Raw genomic sequence first — 19945 nt, forward strand, 5'->3', positions numbered from 1 at the left:
CAGCCTCCCCCAGTGCCATACTGGGAGGGAGGGGGCACTGGACTGGGAAAACAGGCACAGCCCCCGTTAGTGTGTGCGTGGGGGGGGGGGGGGTCTTTGGGGTTCAGCTCTAGCTACTAACCTGGGGGGGCAGAGTATATGTTAATATATTTTATTTAATAAAAGCTAAAACCCGCAGAGCGCCTGTGTGCAGCCGCCGGCTCTTGTGTCCCCACGTCCCCCCCCCGTGTCTCCCCCTCCCCTATTTATTGTCTCCAGGACAGGGACCGCGTTCATTTTCCCCAAAAAACTGTGTCTTTTGTTGCAAAATGACTGTTCGGGACCCCCCACCCTCGCAGTGAGACCCTGGGGTGGGGGGGACGGTGGCACGTTGGTGTCCCCCCACCCCGGGGGGACCCTCCCTGCTCTCCCCCCCGACCGTGCTGACTGTGTACAGATCTCTCATAAACAGATGGAGATGAAAGCTGCTCTGGAGGGTCGCCTGGCTCTGTGGGGGGGCAAAACGGGGTGAAAACGGGGCAAAATGGGCCCCTGGGGAAGGGGGGGCCTGGGGACACGCCGGCCCCGGGGCTGGGGATGGGGGGGGACATGGGCAGCCCGGGGAAGGGGACACGCAGCCCTCGGCCTCTCTCCGTCGGTTTTTATTGCATTTATATATAATATATATTCAAACTTTTACAATAATTTTAACTTGATAACATCCAAGTTCGATTTGGTTTTAATACATATAAAATTAGGCCTCTAGCAGTGACGGGGGGCCCGCGCCGCCCCCCCAGGAGAGATCTCCGTCAGAGGAACAGGAGCGAACGCACCTTCCCGGCTCCTGGGGGCTCCGGCCGCTGCCCCGGGGGGGCCGGGGGGGCAGCAGGGCCAAACCAAGTGCAAATCACTGATATGTACAAACTAGACAAGCATCTCTCTGCAAACACCCCCGGGGGGGCACGGGGAGGGGGGGAGGAGGGGACACAGCCCCCCCCCGGGGAAGAGGGGGGAGCCCTGGAGAGGGTGAGGGCTGGCACAGGGGAGGGGGCCGGGGGCCAGGCCCCCCCCAAAGAGTGGGAGAGGGGAGCGGGGGGCCACGTTAGTACAAAAATGCCCCGGCCCCCCCCTCTCTGCGTGGGTGCTGGGGAGGGAAAGGACCCCCGGGCCGAGGCTGCGGTCTGGGGGGGGGGGGCTGCGAGGATGAGGAGGCAGGGGAGGGGGAGTGGGGGGGTCCTTAACAAGTCAATACAAAGCTCAAAGTGTTAGTAGGGACGAGGCGTGCCCGGAGCCCCCCGCCCCGGCCGCGGGGGGGGCTCACGAGGGCATGCACTGCACCCGGTCCGGGCCCTCCTCCTCGTCGTCCGAGGTGTCGGAGGAGCTGGGGGACTCGTCCGAGTCGCCGTCCGGCGCTCCCGGCTCTCGTCGGCGCTGCCGGGGAACGGGGAGGGGGCAGAGAAGGGGGTGAAGGGGCTGGGGGAGCAGTGGGACAACGGGGGGGGACACAGGGAGGGGCCCCCCGGCACCTACCCGGTGGTGGCGTCTCTGTCGCAGGTGGTGCATGAGGAACCAGAGCATGTGGCTGTCGAACATGTCGGTGTGGTGCAGGCTGTCCTCGTCGCGCTCCAGCTTGTTCTTCTTGATCACCTGGGGCCGGGGCAGGGGGGGAGGGGGGTCAGGGGGCTGCGGGGCCTTTGCGGGGCCCCCCCCCACCGCACTCGCTGGGTCTCACCTCCTTGAGCCCCGCCAGCTCGGTGGGGTTCTCCGCCGTGGGCGCCCAGATCTTGACGTCGTGGTCGAGGCCGCTGGTGGCCAGGACAGGGAGGTGGGGATGGGGCTCCAGGCAGTTCACCTGGGGGGGGGGGCGAGAGAAGTGGGGGGGTCACCGCAAACGGGGCCAAGCCCGGCACCCACCAGCCCGCTGGTAGCCCTCCAGCCCATCACCTGGGCCTCGGGTCAGGTGTGAGGGAAACAGGGAGCACGTGTAGGGCTCGGTGAGGTGGGCTTCCCACGGGACCCCCCAGCAGGGAGAGGGGCTGCCACCCCCGGCGTCCCCATGCTCTGGCAAGGGGACACACACACCTCCCCCCACAAGCAAACCCCAAAACCTGGGGTCCCCCCGAGCGCGACCCGAGGCGCCGGGAGCAACGGCAGCGGGGAACGTCCCTGGCAGCGGGGCCGCATCCAGCCCCGGCGTGGGGGGGTCCTCGGGCGGCTCTGCCGGCGGGGGGTGGCGGTGCCAGCAGCCGCCAGGAGCTGGCACGGGGCCGCGGCCACCGGGACAAAAGGCGACTGTGGGGCCGGGAGCGGGCGGGAGCAGCGGGCTGGGCGCTGCCGCCCGTCCCCACCTGCCGCCCCCTCGGCACCCCCAAACCTGCGCCCACCCAGGGGTGCCACCGGCGCGTCCCGTCCCCTCCCAGCCCCGCGCCCGGGGTGGGGGACAGGCACCGACTGACGGGGCGGTGTGAGACCACCGGCTCCGAGCATCCGTGGGGCACCGGGAGCCTGCGGGGACCCCGGCGGCTTTTGGGAGAAAAACCACAAAAAGGGGCAGCAAATTCCCGCGGGCACGTGGCAGCGGCGGGGGGGGACTCACCACGCCGCCCTTGTCGCCCTCCATGAACTGCACGATCTGGCAGGACGATTTCTCCCACAGGAAGATGTGGCCGCAGTCGCTGCCGCTCACCACGAACTCGCTTTTCGGGCCATAAAAATTGACGCCTTTCACTGCAGGGAGAGAAACGAGCGGCGCGAGGCCGTGAGTTGCCGGCGGCCACCGGGGCAGCCACCGTCCCCTTCCAGTTTCCAGGGTGACGGCGCGGGGCTCTTCCGTCCCCACACACATAATGGCTCATTCTTTGCAAGCCCAAGAGCTGGTGTCAGGGGTCTTTAGAGGAAGATGAAACACTGGGAGCTGCAGAAATAAGCCGAGAGCCGGCAATTATTCTTCGGGGTGGCCCTGGGGACGGCCCCCCACCTCCGGCGGCCCCCCAGGCTGGCCGCAGGCACGAGGAGGGGGAAGCCATGCTCCGTGGTCCCCCCGGGGCGCAGGCAGCGAGCTCGGCCCGCTCCCTGCTGGGGAAGGGGACGTGGCGGTGGTGGGAGCTCGACAGCGACCTGGGGAGAGCCCCCCGCAGCGGGGGACGCAGCCTGCCCGGGGGTCTGCCCCGGCGCCAGCCCTTACCGGTGGCATTATTGCGGTGGCCCTTGTACCTCTTGATGTACTCGGCCCCGTCGCTGTGAGAGGAGTTGAAGAGATAAATGTCCTCGTCGTTGTAGCTGGCCAACAGCTCTGGTGTGGGATGGGAGGGACGGGCGTCAGCGGGGAGCACGGGGAGGTGGTCCCTCCGCGCCGTGAGCCCCCCAGCCCCGGCCGCCCACCCCTCGTGCGGCTGCTGCGGGGTTCCAGCCGGCCCCAGCCCGCGGGTGGGCACTCACCCGAGCCGTCGTGGCTGTAGACGAGGCAGGTGATGTTGGCTTTGGACTCGCTGTTCACCTGGGGAAAGCACAGACAGCCATCGCACGACGTCCTCTGCCAGCCCACCCGCCCGTGAGCTCGCCCCCGCTGCGTCCCCGCAGGGGAGGGACCCCCGGTGCCACTTACCAGGTGGTGAGGGCAGAACTTCTTGAGCACGCCGTTGTTCTCGTTCTCGTCTATCTTCCGCTGGTCGTAGATCCTGGGGGCAGGACGGCAGCGTTGGGCACTCGCTCGAGACACGAGGGACGCCGAGCCGAGGGCACAGAGCTCTCCCCGACCACGCAGCCGCCACGTCCGAGCCAGCTCCGAGACCACAGCCCGCCCCGACGCCGGCGGGAGGCCCCGGCCCTCGCCAGGGGGGCTGCCAGCAGCCCGGACCGGCAGGAGTCTGGGCAAAGCAGCTTAATGTCACCCCTCGTTATGTCGGAGGCTCTGCTCGGTGGCGCGTGACAACGTCACGGCCTGAGCACAGGCCACGGCCCGCGCTCGGGGCTGCCAGCCCGCAGACCGCTCTGCGGGGGGACGTGACTGCTGCCGTGTCCCTCGGCTGGGTGGGGGTCCTCGGGGCACCCACCTCCCCGAGGCGTGAGCCCACCTGGGGCTGCCGGGGGAGCGGAGGCGCTCGGATGGGGCAGAGGACAGGCCAGCAGAGCGGGCAGGAGGGGAGGCCGCGCTTGGAGCGGGGACCCCGGGCTCTCCTGGCTGGCACCGGCACCGCGGTGTGCGAGCAGCCTGCGAGCCGCTTCCCTGCCCGCGCCCCGGGAGCCGCAGCCCGTGCCAGACGCCGCATGGCTGCCGCGACGGGGGGCCGGCGCCGCGCGAGCGATGCCAGCTCGGGGCCGCGGCGTCCCCCCGCTCCCTCGGTGCAGGCACGATCCGCCTCTGCCCAACGCAGACACCACACGAGCTGTGCCTTAAAATCCCCGTGTGCGGGGAGCCGAGGGGCCGGGCGCACGGGGACAGCCCCGTCCCACGCAGGGGCTGCCCTGGGTGTTTCGAAGGCCGGGGCAGGGGGCTCGTGTTTGCCACTGAAGGAGCTCGGATCACTGAAACCGAGACCTTCCCCGAGCCTCATCCTCGTCCCCGATGCCCACCGGGCACCGTCGCAGGCGGGGACCGAGGGGAGGCTCATCGGGAGCTCGTCAGGAGCATTGCTAGAAGGATCTGCCGGCTTCGGGGCAGGCTGGGCAGCGGATCCCGGGGCTAAACATCAAAGGACCCAAATCCTCCTCTATTAATCCCCCTGGTGTTCCTGCTGCCACAGGAGAACAGCCCGGGGAGGCATTAACGATTGATGCTGCAAGCATTTCTGGGGGGACGTCAGAGATGTCAGGGCTCGTGGGGCACCAGCTGAGCCCCCCGGGAGGTTCAGCCCACTGCGGGGGCTCAGTCTGGGCCCCCAGCACAGACTCACCTGACAAACTGATCTCTGCCTCCCACAGCAAACTGGTAGGTGTTGGCGGGGTTCACGTAGATGGTGTACAGACCCACTTTCTTCTCCTTTTCCTTTGTCACAACCAGTTTCCTTTAAGAGATGAGGAAAAAAATAACAACAAAAAAAAAAATTCCTCCTCGGATTCAAAACAGGGTCCAGATGGGAAAAGCAGAAGCTCCGCGAGTCTCTTACTCACTCCCAGAAAAAAAAAAACACAACACACACCAACAAAACAGCCCAGACCCGACCACTCGGCTCCCAGCCGACGCCAGCACACGCTCCGTCTGCGACTCAACCGGTGCGGAGCGGAATCGCTCCCTCCCGCTCGCCCCCGGAGGGTTCCAGGGCCCGAGCCCGAGCCCGGCGGAGCCGCACGGGCAGCGGCGAGGGCAGAACCGCGCTAACTCCAGAGCAGAAACGCTCTTATTTTGCCGTAACAAGACCCAGATTTAACGCGATCCGACACGCACCACCCCCCTCCCTCAGGAGCTCAGTATTTCAGCTTTGCAGACACGAACGCAGAGGCAGCATCCTCGGGAAGGAGCAGCCAGCTCAAACGCTCGTCTTCCTTCTAATTATACCGTTGGGCTTAATGAAGGATGGGAGCTGCCTGCAGCCCTGCCTGCAGCCCTGCCTGCAGCCCCCCGCCCGCAGCCCCCTTCACGCTCACAGGGCGACAATTCCCCGCGAGCACCAGCCCCAACCAGCGTGGAGGGGAGCGGGGGGACAGGCCCACGGCAGCCAACGGGGCTCCTCTCCAAACGGGCCCGTGAAACAGCGGGGGGGAAGCGGGGATGAGGATTAAATGCGGCTGTTTTGAGCCGCCCCGGCAGTTTCAGTCCTGGTTATGAAACAGATGGGTTCCAGGCTGCAGACAAAAGCGCTCGCACACACAAATAAAGCCGAAGCGCCGGGGGACGAGCGCCGAAGCCCTCGGTTTTAAGCGGGATCATCTTCAAAACAACACGGTGCTGGACGGGCAAAGCTCCGCGGCACAAAGCCGGGCGCCCGCTCCCGCACCGGCCGCGGTTTCTGCTGGAGGCTCTTGGCGGCGCGGGTTAAGATCCGGCACGCACCGCCCGGCTGCGCGCTAATTATTGTTTTTCAATTAACTGAGATAGCGAGTGGGGCGAACCGCGAGCTGCTGCCAGCGCGGAGAGATCTCAGGGCTGTGGTTAACCAGCCCCTTCGCCGCGCAGGGCCCCGAGCGCTGCCCCGGGGCGGGCGGGCGGCGGCAGGGACCCGCCGCGCCGTGTCACTTCTGTTTCCTAACGAACAGGGCCCCAGCCCGGGCAGGACGAGGGCTCCAACGCACTTGTCTAATTAGCAAGGCTCGTAGCCATGTCCTCGTGTGAGGTGGCCAGCCCCAGAGCGGCCACTGAAAAGCCCTCTGCTCTGCCCCTGCACCTCGGGGAAGGCAACACCGCTTGAAAGCCAAAAAATTCCCATTTTTCACACTTTATGCCCATTAAACAGGCACACGCTGCTGTGAAAAGGCAGCGGCACAAGCGGGACCCTCAGCCCCACACAGCCGAGCGCGGCCCCTCGCAGGGGAGCCCCCGGGACCCCGGAGCTCCCTCCCCGGCCCCGGCAGGGGAGCGGGCAGGGCGATACTCACGAGGCGGGCCGGTCTTGTCTCAGATCGATGGTGAAGACTACAGCATCTTCACCTGCTGATAGGAAAGTGCATGGAGAATCCGGTTCTAGGGCCAGCTGGAAGATAAATACTCGGGCATTGGTTCCCTTTTTACCCAACAAAGTGGCAAGACCCCTTTGTCCCAGCAAACCATCAGCTGCTAACGGGAGCCGGTGCAGCACCGAGCCCTCCGTACCCGCGGCTGAGCGTTGGTGTCACTGCTCTGCAGGGCACAGAGACCCCCCTCGTCACCCCCAGAGCAGACAGCGATCACAAAGCAGCACTCAGCCATCAGCCCCTGCACGGCAGCGGCTCTGCCTGTGCCGTTCCTGGCAGCCGGTGAGCCAGGACGGCCCCCGGGCGCCTCGGGGGTCCCCAGAGCCGCCCGCCCCCTCCGCGGGCCGGGCTGGGCTCACCTTGTGCGAAGCTCCTTTGTGCTGTGCCACGCGCTTGGTGTTCTTGCAGCACTGGGTGGCGGAGAGCTCGGCCACGCGGACCTGGCCGTCCCGGGCACACATGGCCAGCGTGGAGTCGCCGCTGTTGGGGAGGAACTTGGCCTGGAAGAGAGCGAGCGGAGGGGCGGCGCTCAGCGCAGGAGGGAACGGGAGAGAAGGGCAGCACCCTGCCAGGCCCCAGCGACCCCGGCGCTCAGAGCCGCGGGCAGCGACTGCCGAGCCCCCCGAGAAACCGTGCCAGCTTTCTGGCAAGCACGGAGAGCCAGGACCCGGCGGAGATGCTGGTGGTGCCAGTGTCCCTCCAAGCGCGGGCTGTGCCGTGGCGGCGGCGGGGCCTGGCCCTCCAGGCCCCTCTGGCAGTGGCACAGCTGCTGCACTGCCCACGCACCGGCTGCACGGCATGGCACGGCACGGCACGGCATGGCACGGCCTCCTCTGAACATGGCTCCTGCCCACGGCCGCTCCCAAGCCTGCGGCTCACAGGGCTGGCGGAGCAGCAGTGGCCAGAGCTGGGCTCGGGGAAGCCCCGAAGGGCACAGGGGCAGCTCGCCCCGCTGACCCCAGGCAGACGGTGGACTTTAGGGCACGCCGGCGGGTTGGATGGTGAGGCACCACCGCGCAGCCCCTGCCCTCCTCCCGCAGCCCTGAGCTCCAGCGACACATTTCTCCGGCCCCGCACAGCACCGTCCAGCTGGAATCGGGTGCTCCCAGAGCAGGAACCCACCGTGGGGGATCTCCTCCCACCCCCAGCCCTCCGAGCACCCTCCCCGCGCCCTCCTCACCTGGAAGACGTTGCTCTTGTGGCCGCTCTCGAACTCCAGCACCGGCTGCCTCCTCACCCAGTCCCACACCACCACTTTGAGGTCGTCGCTGCCGCTGGCCAGCCACGTGCCGCGCTGGTTAAAGTGCAGGGTGTTGACGCAGCCCGTGTGGCCCTCCAGGCCGTGCTGGAGGCGGAAGCGTTGCACGAAGACCCTGGCCCCGCAGGCCTCGTAGACGAAGCGGGCGCTGGAGCCCAGCTCCCTCTCCCGGAGGGCATGGACCGCCTGCCAGCGGGGCTGGGGCAGCGCCGTGGTCTCCGAGGACACCCAGTCCTCCAGGGCCTGCTCGTCATCCGAGGAGTCTTGGTCGTGGTTGGCACGCTTGCGCTGGGCGCGGCGGTGGGACCGCTGCTCCTCCTCTTCCTCCTCCTCCTCTTCCTCCTCCGAATGCGACCGGTCGAAGGTGCGGTTCTCCTCGTTTATGGAGTAGTGGCCCGTGTCGTCCATGCTGTCAGAGTCCTTCTCTTCCCCCGAGCTCTCCGTGTCCGTGTCCCGGCTCTCCGTGCTGGTGCGGTTGGGCCCCACGTCGTCTCCCGTGAGGCTCAGGCTGAGGTCGGAGGCCTCCACCTCGATGCCGGAGGAGGTTTCTCGGCCCTCCTCGGCTGACATCTCCTCCGGGCTGCTGGACAAGCTGCCTGCGTGGTGCGGACGACGCCGTGAGCCTCCCCAGCGGGAGGCCCTGGGCACGGGGACACCGCTCCCCGCGGGCGCCCTTACCGTTCCCCATGGGCGCCCTTACCGTTCACTATGTCCGTCTTCCCGTCCATGCTGCTCCCTTTATCCGACATCGCGTTTCCAGAGCGCTCACCCTGCGTGCGAGAGAGGGAGGGAGCCGAGGCTGGAGCACCCCTGCCACGGCCACTGAGATGGGGACGCGCCAGACTGCCCGGCATCGGCGGAGCCACGCACGCGGCGATGGCACCGTGGGCTGGTCTGGAGACCCCCCGCTCCCCGAGCCCCCGCTGCCCCCGCCCCGTCCCCGCTTCACCTCGTGCAATAGGACGAGGCCACGGTGCGGAGCTGCCCCCGGGCCCAGGGGCTGCGGACGCCCCCGGCCCCGCGGTGCCCATCGCTCGCCGGGTCACCCCGAGACACGGGAGGAAAACACGCCGGAGTCACGAGCAGCAGAGGTTTTGCCAAGGTGGAGGGGAAAAAAAAGCCCTCAGGCCATTTTATTTATGCTTTGCTCGTTCTTTACTTTCCTGCTATTTTTAGCCAGGCTTTTTCGTGCTTGCTCTCACCAGCGGCCCGGAGTCGGCTGCAGCCGCCCTGTTTACACACAGGGAAAAGCCGAAGCCAGAACATCATTAACTCTGATTATGGCAAACGCTCCGGGGACTAATCCTCGTTAGATCGGGAATTAACACCAGCGGAGCCCCCAAGAGCCACAGGCGGCGAGCGGCTCCGGGTCTGCCCCTGCCAGCCCCCACCCGGGCACGGCTCCTGCCAAGGAACGGGCGATTTCGGGGGCAAGCGGGGCTCGCCGGAGCTGCCGGCCCACGGGGACGGCTGCGGGGCCACGGAGCGGGGCCACCACCGCGGGGTGCCCGGGGAAGGCCTGGGCTGGCTCGGCTGAAGCACCATAAAAGCTCTTACAGCGCAGGAGCGTTTAGAAGGAAACTGAGTTTATGCAACCGAAAACACCAGCGAGCTGCAGCCGAGCGCGGCCGCTCGCGCGGGAACGGGGGCAGCGGTGCAGAAGGAAAAGATAAAGGGTTTTCTGCAGCTTCAGCTTTAACCGTTCCCCAGCCGGCGTCAAATCCCCTCAAAACCACCGATCCCGCAGAGAGGGGAGGAAAGGGCTGAGGAGCGAGGCCAGGGATGAGCGCTGCCCCGGAGCCTGCGCCCCCTCTCCCCTGCCCACACCCCCAGGGGCTCCGCTCTGTGCCGGCAGCCGGACGCGGTGCTGAGCCCGTCCCTGCGGCACCGCCGGCTCCCGGCACGTGGAGGCTCCACGGGGGAGGAGAGCGGGCGTCTGCCTCCCCGGAGCGCCGAGGCTCGGCCCCGCGAGGGGGTCACTCACCGCGGGCGACTCGTGCTCGCTCAGCCGGCGAGTCTGCAGTGCCACGGCCGGTGCCCGGGCAGGTCCGTGCCAGGGGCCGCGGGCAGGGCCAGGCAGGAGCCGGGGCAGGGCTGGTTTTGATTCACTGCTCGCAGCAGCGAGGGGACTCGGTCCTCGCACAGCGCCTACAGAACAGGCTCAAACTCCGTGAGCGCTCGGCTACGGCTCAACCGCCCCGCTCGGGCCGTCCGGGGACCCCAAAGCCCGTCAACGTGTCAACTTTCACTCCACCAGTCACTGTGCCTTCGGCAGCACTATCAGCCCGTGCAGGTACACGAGGAACCGGGGCTGGACTTTGCTCCTCGGTCGTTGTTTTCCTCCGCCCCGTTACCCATCGGGACCTGCCGCGAGCACCCGTCCACCGCAGCGGCGAGGAACCGGGGACGCGCTTCCAGAGGAAGGGAACCCGCTCCCAAACACCGAGCCTGACTTCACGCCTCACTCACCCGCACCAGCGGGTCGTAACCTCGCGAGGGGATTAAGAGAACTGAGAAAAAAAGCCCTGAGCTGCCTCAGCCGAGCAGACGGCAGGGACAGACGTGGCCTCCGCCAGCACCAGGGACACCGGAGGGAGCTGGGACACGGTCAGAGCCCCGAGCCCACACCGAGGGGTTTGGGCCGGTCACCGGGCTGGGTCTCCCTGCCAAGGCTGCAAGGCCTCGGGGCGCGCAGCCGGCGCCAGGGAACCCAGCCCGGTGCCAGGGCACCGCGCGGAGCAGCCTCGGGAGCTGGCACGTGGGCTGGGCAGCTCCCCGGAGCCAACATCTGGGCAGGATCAGCGCTCCCAGCTTCACATGCTCGAGGCCTGACTCTCCGGCACCCTTGCGAGGGCCCTAAAAATATCCCTCGGCATGCCACGGCCTCCCGGCTGCCTCCGCGGGCACCGGGACCGAGCTGCGGGCTCTGCCGCAGCTCCGCCGCTGCCTCCCGTCACAGCGGGAACGGCCTCGGCCACCAAGCGAGCGCCTGGGGCTCGGCATCCCGCTGGCATCGCATGCTCCGAGCCCCCAAACCAGCAAGACACCACTCAGCAGCTCCGTCCATTCCATCCCGAGCCCCTGCCCCAGCCCATAAGGCCACGAGCCGGCGGGACGTGGGACACGGGCCCTGCTCCGCGTGGCCCCGCGGCGTCACCAACCAGCGCGCGCGGCCGCTCCGTCCCCGAACGATCCGTCGTGACAATGTTTACACAGCTACACAAACACCCTGGGCCGCACAAAGCACAGGATCCGGGCGGCCAGAGGCGAACGCGGGGCGTTACCGACCCCCCGGAGCCCCCCGCCTCGGCTCCCAAGGCCCCGGCACGCCGGGCCCCGCAGCGCGGCCTCGCTCCGTGTTTACACGGGTCCCCCCCACGCACGTGTTGCGCCGGGCTCGGCTCGGCCTCTTCTATTTAAGGAAAGTTTTCTCATCGGACCTGGACGGAGGCAGCCTCGTTTGTTGGCTGCGGAGGAGCCGTCCTTCCCCCCGAGATGGTGCCGGGGGGTTTGAACCCCCCGTTAAACCCCCCACAACGAGCAGGGTCCCGCCCCGAACGCCCCTCGCGGGGGAGAGGCCGCCCGGGCGCCTCCGGTTTGCCAAGACGTGGGCAGAAACCCACCCGCGGGCCGCGCTCGGGAGGGCCCCGGTTAATTACGAACCCACCCGGGAGCCCAGCAGGCCCTAATGACGACACTAATTAAGCAGCTCCCTGCTCCAGTTACAGGGGGGTCCAGCACCCCCCTCTCGGAGCGCCCTGGGCACGGCAGCGTCTCTGCGGGGGCGCAGCACCCACCCCCCCACCCGCCTCCCCCAGCCACCCCACGGCACAGCACCGGCCCCCCCAACGCTGTCGCGTGAACCCAGCGCAGGCAGGGCCTAATTAACTGCGGCTAATGAGCACTGGCTGCCTCAGCACGCGGCGCCGCCCCTTCGCCGTCCAGCGCCCGGGAGGACAGAGGCTCCCGGCTCCCCAGGGGAGCGCGGGGGTCCCGGGGACGGCCCGGCCGGAGCAATCCCGCGGCAGCAGCGCGGGGAGCCGGGGCACCCACTCACCTGCGCCGCAGACACCGAGGCCGGGGCTGGAGGTTCGCTGGCAGCTGACGGAAACGACAGGTTAAAGCCCGGCAGCGCAGGGTCCGGCCACAGCTGCCCGGGGACCCCTGCTCCTGGGGACCCCCCGGGGACAACGGGGACTGTCCTGCAAGGGAGAGGGTGAGGAAGGCCCAAGGACAACGAGGTTTGGACCTGGGGGGCAGGAAGGACCCTCAGCCGAGCTCCCCCCGTGACCAAGGCAGCGGGACCAGCTCCAGGGCTGGAAGGGACCCCCAGTGCCCCCACAAGGCACCACAACACCACGGGGACAGCAGGGAAGAGCCCTGGGGGCAGGAGGGGACCCTCAGCACCCCCCGAGGCAGGGGATGGCCCTGGGGACAGCCCTGGGGACGGCCGGGGTACCCTCACCGTCCCCCCAAAGAGACAATGACACCGCAGGGACCGACCCTGGGGGAGAAGGGACCCCCCAACCCCTCCCAAGGGCTGACGAGCCCTTCAGGGCAACAGGAACCAGCCCTGGGGACAAGAGAGCGCACCCCAACGCCCTCCCCAAAGGGGGCTGCAGGGACCCCGTGAGGACGGGGGGTGCAGGGACCCCCCCACAGGCACAGCGACCCCCCGGGGGCAGCAGGGACCCCCCTCCTCAAAGGCAGAGCGACCCCCCAGTGCGCGATGACCCCACGGGGGTATCAAGGCCCCCCCAGCCGCCCCCACAGGCCCGGCACACCGCAGGGGAGGTGGGACCCCCGGGCTGGGCCCCCCCGGAGAAGCTCCCCCGGCTCGGCCGCCCGGCGGGTGGGGGAGGGGAGGGCCGCGGGGGCCGGGACCGGGGCCAGACCCGCGGGTCGGGGCGGGCAGGGGGAGGGAGGGGAGGCCCCGCACCGACCCGGCTCCCGGCAGCTCCCGGCCGTCGCTCAGGCGCGGGCCCCGCGGCCGCCGCCCGCTCCTCCGCCGCCGGCCCCGGGCCCAGCCGCCGCCATCTCAGCGCGCCGCCTCCGCCGGACGCTTTACGGCGCCGCGGCGGCGCTTTACGGCAACGCCGCTGCGCGACGGCGCTCGACAGCGCCGCCCCCGCCCCGCCGTCGCCATGGCAACGGCGACCCCGGCCCCGTTAGTGCAGGGTCGCGCCGTGACCCCCCCGTTACTGCAGGGTCCCCCCATAACCCCCCCCCCCCCCGTTACTATGGGGTCACCTTGTCCCCCCCATGTCACTGTAGGGTCGCCCCCTGTCCCCCCCCCTTACTGCAGGGTCTCACGCGCCCCCTCCCCTCCCCCGGGCCCCCCCATGTCACCGCAGGGCCCCCCACACCCCCCCACCTCGGCAGGGCGCTGCCAGCCCCACTTCCCCAGCCGGGAGCCAGCGTAGGTGCCAACACGTTTATTGGGGACATCGCGGGGGACACGTGCATCCCCAGGGCCGGGGTCCCCGCGCCCCCCCCCGCGCCCCCACAGCCGCCCCCGGCACCCCCTCGGTGCGGGACGGCAGAGCCGGGGCTGCCGCGTCCAGCCCCGCTCCTCAGCGGCCGCGGCTCCAGTTCCACTCGGCCCCTTCATCCTCGTCCTCGTCCTCGTCGGGGTCTTAATTAGCGGGTACCGAGGGGGGGCCACCCTTGGGCCCCGCTCCCACCGCCCGCCCTACATGAGGCGGCACTGCTCGGCCCCCGCCGCCCCCGGCAGGTCCAGGTTGAGGCCGGGGGGCTGCGGGGTGGGGGGGGCAGTGTGAGCCGGGGGTCCCAAGGGTGCGGGAGGGGGCCGGGCAGGGCCCCTGCCCCCCCAGGGGGTCCCCGGGGACACTCACCGACTCCCCGGCCAGCTCCTTGGGGGGGTGCCCCAGGTCCTGCAGCTGGGGGGGGACACAGGGGGGTCAGGGTGACACGGGGGTGTCAGGGCAGCACAGGGGGGGTCAGGGCGACACGGGGGGTCCGTGTCCCTCCCCTCACCTGCTGCATGAGGTCGAGGAGGGTCTCGAAGCGCGCCCGCCGCTCCGCCTCGCCCTCGCCGGGCCGCTCGCCCTCCAGCTGCCGGCAGATGCGGCCCATCACGCCGAGCTGCGCCCGGTACCGCTCGTACTGCTCTGCCGGCAGCGCCGGGCCGTGCCGCTGCAGCCACTCAGGGTACTGCCGGGGTGGGGGCGGGGTCAGCCGGGACCACCACACGCGTCCCCCACCCATCCTGGACCCCCCCCCACCTTCTCGGTGATCTCCTTGAGCGAGGGGTAGAGCACGTCCTTGGAGAGCAGGCTCTGCATGACGCTGCGCATGGCGGGCAGCACGCCGCCCTCGCCCTCCTCCAGCCCCAGCCCCTCCAGCGCCTTCGCCAGCTCCTCCTCCGAGGCCGAGGGGCTCTGCAAGGGCACCGTCAGCCCCCCCCGGGATGGGGGGCACCGGGGGGACCCCGCGCGGCGGCGGGGGCAGCCGTACCTGCAGGTCGGTGGCGTTCCTGGCCAGGCCGCTCAGCGTCTCCTTCAGGCAGGACGTGAACTCCTGCTGCGACGCCGTGTCGCTGCCTGCGGGGACCGGGACGCGCCGGTCGGGGACGGGGAGACGCCGGGAGCCCCGGGGCACCGCGCTCGGCAAGGGTTGGGGTCTTGCCTTGGCGACCCCACCCGCAAATGGGGGTCGCCGGGGCCTGCGGGACCAGGGCATCCCCCGAAAGCCCCCAGGCCTTCAAACCCCCACCCCTCAAGCCCCGTCCGGCGTCGCCGGGGGTCCGCAGCCCCCGCCCCGCTCACCCACTCTCCCCGCCGCCTCCGACAGCCTCTGGAACTGCTCCACGAGGTGCGGCTCCTCCCGCGCCAGCTCCTTCATGGCCTCCTCGAACTCGGCGGCCGCCTGCGCCGCCAGCTCCCCCTCGAAGAGCTCCTCGAAGAACCGCTCCTGCGAGGCGAAGAGCGCGGCCTGGGGAGGGGGCCGCGGTCAGGCCCCCCCCGCCGCGGGGACGCCGTCCCCCCCCTCCCCGAGGGCCGGGGCCGCGTCCTGGCAGCGTCGCACCTTGGCGGCGGCGCTGGGCGAGGGCTGGGCCCCGGGGGGCGGCGGCGGCGGCGGGGGGGCGGCGGGCCTGGCCCTCTCGAAGTCATCCAGGGCACCTGGGGAAGGGGCCGGGCTGAGGGGACCCCCGGGCACCCCTGGCCCAGGGGCCCCCCTGGCCCCACAGTCACCCCCTGCACCCCAGCGACCCCCGGCCCCGGGCACAGGCCGGCTCCCCCCACCGCGCTGCGCCCCACGGACCCCAATGCCTGCCCAGCCCCGGGGCCTTGCCCCGACACCCCCGGCCCCACTGCGCCCCACTAACTGCACCCCAATAACTGTACCCTAACAGCCCCTGGCCCCACTGCACCCCATAACCCCCCCAGCACCATTGTACCCCAATAACCACCACTCCATTGCACCCCAATAACCCCCCCAGCCCCATCGCACCCCCATAACCCACCACCCCACTGCACCCCAACAACCCCCGGCCCCATTGCACCCCAATAGCTGCACTCCCATAACCCCCCCCGCCCCATCGCACCCCCAACAGCCCCCGGCTCCCCCCCCACCAACCCTATTCCAACCCATACAGCCCCCCCGGCCCCACAGCGCCCCCGTCACCCCCCGCCCCGACGCCCCCGGCCCCCGCAGCCGCCCCCGGCCCCGCTCACTCTCCAGCAGCTCCTCCAGCTCCGGGTCGGGGCCCGGCCCCGGCTCCGCCGCCATCTTCCCGCCGCTCCGCCTCCGCCGGGGGCGGGGCCTCTGAACCACGCCCCCACCGAGGCCACGCCCCCCCTAGCCCCGCCCCTCGCGGCGCGGTTCCGCCGCGCGTCCGCCAGGCGGCGCCGCAGAGCAGGGGGCGGGGCGTGACCCCCCGCGGGGAGCGGAGACCACCCACGGGGTCCAGCCCCTGGCGGGGTCCCGGTGCCGGGGGGGGGGGGGTCCCTGTGCTCGGGGCCCTGGACCCTGGGGTGTCACCCCTCGGGGCCCCGGTCCATGGGGGTCCCCGCGCTCGGGGTCTCAGCCCCTCGGGGCCCCAGTCCCCGGGGCATCAGCCCCTCGGGGTCCAGTTCTTGGGGTCCCAGCCCTCGGGGTTCCAGTCCCTGAGGTGTCAGACCCCCAGGGTCCATCTCTAGGGGTCCCAGCCCTCGGGGTCTCCCCTCTCAGGGCCCCAGCCCTTGGGGTCCCAGCCCTCGGGGTCCCAGCTGTGGGGTCTCATCTCTTGGGGTCCCAGCCCTCAGGGTCCCACCCCCTCACGGGTGCAGGACACCCCCGGGGCCACTCGTGCCCCGTGTCCTTGCAGCGTCCTGGTGCCCGCAGGGACCCCGCTGGGCCAAGGGGCCGGCGGCTCCTCCAGACCCAAGCCCCTCCCTCACCGGTGCCTGACCGGGTGCCACCAGGCACGTGTCCCCTGGGGCAGGGGCGAAGCCCCGGGGACACGGAAGCCACTTCCTTCCTCTTTCCCCAAATAGCCGCCATGCAAAGGGCAGGTGGCCCCGGCAGCGCGCGGCAGCGTGCCAGGATGGCCGGGACCTGGCTGCTCCTCTGGGGTGAGTGCCCGAGCACGGGCCGCAGGGCTGGCAGGGGCCTGACGCCACGAGGATGGGCCCCCAGACCCCTCCGCGCTTCAGGGAGCAGTGGGTTGGGGCAGAGCCCGGAGGCACTGGCCAGCCCAGGGGGAGGGAGCACAGGGTGGCTGCGGGGTCCCCCGAGGTCCCAAATGCCAGCAGAGCCGGCCCACGCGGCCGTACCGCCGGGGGGGTGCTTGGGGCAGCGGGCTGGGGCGGCCGTGGGGACAGGGCTGTGGGGACGGGGCTGCGGGGACGGGGCTGCGGGGACGGGGCTGTGGGGACGGGGACAGGCATCACAGGGATGGGGAGGTGGGGACTGGCACCATGTGGCTGGGGCAGCTGTGGGGTTGGGGACATGGGGACAGGGCTGTGGGGATGGGGACACAGGGACAGCTGCCATGGGAATGGGACTATGGGGACAGATGCCATGGGGCTAGCAGAGGTGTCCCCGTGCTCCGCACCCGCCCGCAGTGGCCGTGTCACACAGCTTTGGCGCGTGGGCGGCTCTGACGCAGCCGTGTCCCCTGGGCTCTCCCCGCTGTCCCTTTCCCACGGGTGCCAGTGTCCCCGCGGTGGCAGCCCCCCCCCCAGCCCCTCTCCCCTTCTCCCCTCCAGCCCAAGCCCTCGGCCTCACTGGTGAGTCCCCGCCGCGGTGCCCAGCCCCGCTGTCCCCAGCCGCCCCGGTGGCCCCGGCAGGCTGGCGTCCCCCGTCACCCCGCAGGCGCCCAGCCCAGCTGGGTCACGCTGGAGCCCCCCTGGACGCCGGTGTTCCTGCACGAGAAGGTGACGCTGACCTGCCGGGGCCCCGGCACCCCCGGCCCCACCGAGTGGTACGAGGACGAGCGGCGCTGGCAGCAGGCGGGATCCGACCCTGTCTCCGTCTCCAAAGGCCGCACCGGGAGCAGCAGCTACCGGTGCCGCAGCCCCGGCGCCGAGCTCAGCCCCCCCGTCACCCTGACCTTCTCAGATGGTGAGGGGTGGGATGGGTGCCCCTGCCCTGGCACCCGCGGGTGCCCCGGGGGGGCTCCGTTTCGCACCGTCGTGTGAGAGGATCCCACCCCCGTGCTCACCAGCATATCCCTGTCCACACCGGTGCCTCCCCGTGCACACCAGCACATCCCTGTCCACACCGGTGCCTCCCCGTGCACACCAGCACATCCCCGTGCGCGGGGAGCCCCCGGCCGCCCCCCGCTCACCCCGGCCTCCCCCCGCAGACTGGGTGGTGCTGCAGGTGCCGGCGCGGGTGCTGCTGGAGGGGGACGCGCTGCCGCTGCGCTGCCGGGGCTGGAAGGACGCGCAGCTCACCCGGGTGCGGTTCTTCCGCGGGCAGGAGGAGCTGGGGGGGCCCCGCCGGGGGCAAGAGCTGCTCCTGTCCTCGCTGCAGCCGCGGCACAGCGGGCACTACAGCTGCCACGCCGACGTGAGCCGCACCTTGGTGGGGCGGCAGGAGTCGGCGCCGGTGACGGTGGTGGTGCACGGTGAGCGCCCACCCCTGACATCCCCTCGGCGGGGTGCACCCCCTCCCTGGCGGGCTCGGGGTCACCATCCCCCCCGGCCCCTTCCCAGAGCTCTTCTCAGTGCCGGTGCTGCAGCTGGAGGGTCCGGCCGAGCCCCCTGAGGGGTCCCCCCTGGCCCTGCGCTGCGTCAGTCGCCCCAGCCCCCTGCGGCCCCTCGCCCGCCTCCAGCACCTCTTCTACCGGGACGGGGCGGTGGTGGGGGGGCCCCAGGACTCCCCCCAGCTCTGGCTGCCGCCCTTGGGGCTGTCCGACTCGGGGAGCTACTCCTGCGAGGTGCGGGTGGAGGCGGCCGGCGTGCGGAAACGCAGCGCCCCGGTCACCGTCACGGTGCGCAGTGAGTGTGCGGGAGGGTGGGGACGTACCGGGGCCCTGCAGCCCCTCCCGGGCCCCACAGCCCCTCCCGGGCCCCACATCCCTCCCCAAGTCCCCTCATCCCTTCCCATGTCCCTCCCCGAGTCCCCCTGCCTGGGTCCCTCCATGCTCCCCAGGTCCCTCCATCCCTGCCCGGCTCCCCTGTCCCTGTCTGGGTCCCCCCACCCCTCCCCAGGTCCCCCCAACCCTGCCCAGGTCCCCACATCCCTCCCCAGCTCCTTCTGTCCCTCCCCGGGTCCCCCTTCCCTGCCTGGGTCCCCCCCCTCTCCCTGGGGTCCCCCCATCTCTCTCCGAGTCCCCCCACCCCGCCCCAGGTCCCCTGTCCCTGCCCGTCTCCTCCCCGCAGGGGTCCCGGTCTCGGGGGTGTCCCTGGCAGCGGAGCCCCCCGGGGGGCAGCTGGCAGAGGGCGACTGCCTGGTGCTGAGCTGCTCGGTGGCCGCGGGGACGGGGCCCATCTCCTTCTCCTGGCACCGGGAGGGCTCAGCCACGCCACTGGCCACGGGCCCCCGCTACGAGCTCCGCGCCGTGCAGCACCAGGACGGCGGCTGCTACCGCTGCTCGGCCACCGACGGCGGCACCGCGGCCGACAGCGCGCCGCTGCGGGTCACCGTCCTGGGTGAGCGGGACCCTGCGCCCTCGGGTGCCCCCCGCCCACGGCATCACCTCGTCCCACGCCGGGGATGGCCACCGCCACTGCCCTGACCCCGGCACCGTCCCTCTCCCGGCAGTGCCGGTGGCCAACGCCACCATCGCGATGACGAGGCCGGAGCCGTCAGTGCCGGCGGGCGAGAGCCTCAACCTGAGCTGCTCGGTGTGGGCGGGCACCGCGCCCGTGACCTTCGCGTGGCTGCGGGACGGGCAGGAGCTGGGCCAGGGCCCCGTCCTGGCCCTGGGCACCGTGGGGCCGGCGCACACCGGGACCTACCAGTGCTTGGCCACCAACCGCCTCGGCACCCACCGCGTCTTCCAGGCGCTCAGCCCGGCGCTGGCGCTGGCGGTGACGCTGCCGTGGCGGGGCACAGGTGGGGACCCCCGGGGTCCCTGCAGGGTCTGGCCCCCCGCGGTCGGCACTGACCGGGGCTTGTCCCCGCTCTGTCCCCAGCCGTGGCCGCGGGGCTCAGCGTGTCCCTCCTGCTCCTGCTCCTGCTCGGTGCCGCCGTGGCCTGGCACCTCCGGCACCGGCACCGCGCCCGCAGGCCACCAGCCGGGGGCAGGTGTGTGGGGGGGTCCGGCCGTGAAGCCGCTTGCCCCGGGCTGGACAAGCAGCCCCCCCCATCTGCCCCCGCCCCACACGCCCCCATGTCCCCGCAGGGCCCCCCCGCAGCCCGAGGGTCGCCAGCCGGAGCCCGCGGCGCCGGGGGACGCGGAGGTGCTGTACGCGCACGTCGTGGTCACCGAGCGGGGCGGGGGTGAGTGCGGGGGGGACACGGACACGCCACCCACACGTGTCACCGTGCCCAGCCCCCCCTGAACCAGCTACTCTTGCAGGCACACCCCCGGGGTCCCCCCGCGCCGGGACCCCCCTGGAGTCGCCCGTCGTCTACGCGGTGCTGCCGGGACCCCACGTGCGGCTGCGGGTCCCCAGCGACTCCTACGAGAACGTCCCGTGACACCCG

General features: G+C 71.0%; 3 protein-coding genes across 5 annotated transcripts; 1 reads left to right on the top strand and 2 right to left on the bottom strand.

The window, feature by feature from the left end:
• Positions 1-702: 702 nt before the first annotated feature.
• Positions 703-12887, bottom strand: DCAF8 (DDB1 and CUL4 associated factor 8). 3 transcript variants are annotated; one of them, XM_068415267.1, is made up of 14 exons: positions 12787-12887; positions 11901-12045; positions 8544-8613; positions 7766-8439; positions 6945-7085; positions 6511-6605; positions 4872-4982; positions 3584-3656; positions 3418-3475; positions 3164-3271; positions 2576-2706; positions 1712-1831; positions 1510-1626; positions 703-1410 (listed from the first exon to the last, which is right to left on the bottom strand). In XM_068415267.1, the coding sequence occupies exons 3-14, from the start codon at positions 8590-8592 to the stop codon at positions 1297-1299; spliced, it is 1791 nt and encodes a 596-aa protein (XP_068271368.1). In that variant the 5' UTR covers positions 8593-8613; positions 11901-12045; positions 12787-12887; the 3' UTR covers positions 703-1296. The 3 variants fall into 3 exon arrangements, with proteins under 3 accessions (XP_068271368.1, XP_068271370.1, XP_068271371.1); XM_068415269.1 differs by having other exon boundaries at positions 11901-11944; positions 12787-12849; XM_068415270.1 differs by lacking the exons at positions 11901-12045; positions 12787-12887 and adding an exon at positions 8793-8860.
• A 404-nt stretch (positions 12888-13291) lies between these two features.
• Positions 13292-15624, bottom strand: PEX19 (peroxisomal biogenesis factor 19). Its single transcript, XM_068415290.1, has 8 exons — positions 15541-15624; positions 14891-14985; positions 14632-14797; positions 14321-14406; positions 14089-14244; positions 13841-14017; positions 13699-13743; positions 13292-13598 (listed from the first exon to the last, which is right to left on the bottom strand). Exons 1-8 carry the CDS (start codon positions 15593-15595, stop codon positions 13536-13538), a joined length of 843 nt encoding a protein of 280 aa, XP_068271391.1. The 5' UTR covers positions 15596-15624; the 3' UTR covers positions 13292-13535.
• Positions 15625-16346: 722 nt separating this feature from the next.
• On the top strand, positions 16347-19939 carry FCGR2A (Fc gamma receptor IIa). Its single transcript, XM_068415158.1, has 10 exons — positions 16347-16419; positions 17056-17076; positions 17162-17410; positions 17655-17918; positions 18007-18291; positions 18676-18945; positions 19058-19351; positions 19432-19543; positions 19641-19738; positions 19818-19939. Exons 1-10 carry the CDS (start codon positions 16347-16349, stop codon positions 19937-19939), a joined length of 1788 nt encoding a protein of 595 aa, XP_068271259.1.
• Positions 19940-19945: the final 6 nt, after the last annotated feature.

The sequence above is a fragment of the Nyctibius grandis genome, chromosome 17 (assembly GCF_013368605.1).
Source record: "Nyctibius grandis isolate bNycGra1 chromosome 17, bNycGra1.pri, whole genome shotgun sequence".
Taxonomy (NCBI): domain Eukaryota; kingdom Metazoa; phylum Chordata; class Aves; order Nyctibiiformes; family Nyctibiidae; genus Nyctibius; species Nyctibius grandis.

Coding starts and splice junctions, on each gene's coding strand:
- FCGR2A (XM_068415158.1), top strand. CDS start 16,347: ATGCAAAGGGCAGGTGGCCCCGGCAGCGCGCGGCAGCGTGCCAGGATG. Junction 17,411..17,654: donor CACCCTGACCTTCTCAGATG/GTGAGGGGTGGG, acceptor CTCCCCCCGCAG/ACTGGGTGGTGCTGCAGGTG. Junction 19,544..19,640: donor AGGCCACCAGCCGGGGGCAG/GTGTGTGGGGGG, acceptor ATGTCCCCGCAG/GGCCCCCCCGCAGCCCGAGG.
- DCAF8 (XM_068415267.1), bottom strand. CDS start 8,592: ATGTCGGATAAAGGGAGCAGCATGGACGGGAAGACGGACATAGTGAAC. Junction 7,086..7,765: donor ACAAGAGCAACGTCTTCCAG/GTGAGGAGGGCG, acceptor GCTCTCTTCCAG/GCCAAGTTCCTCCCCAACAG. Junction 6,606..6,944: donor ACAAAGGAGCTTCGCACAAG/GTGAGCCCAGCC, acceptor TTTATCTTCCAG/CTGGCCCTAGAACCGGATTC.
- PEX19 (XM_068415290.1), bottom strand. CDS start 15,595: ATGGCGGCGGAGCCGGGGCCGGGCCCCGACCCGGAGCTGGAGGAGCTG. Junction 14,798..14,890: donor CGCCCAGCGCCGCCGCCAAG/GTGCGACGCTGC, acceptor CCCCCTCCCCAG/GCCGCGCTCTTCGCCTCGCA. Junction 14,018..14,088: donor TCAAGGAGATCACCGAGAAG/GTGGGGGGGGGT, acceptor CCACCCCGGCAG/TACCCTGAGTGGCTGCAGCG.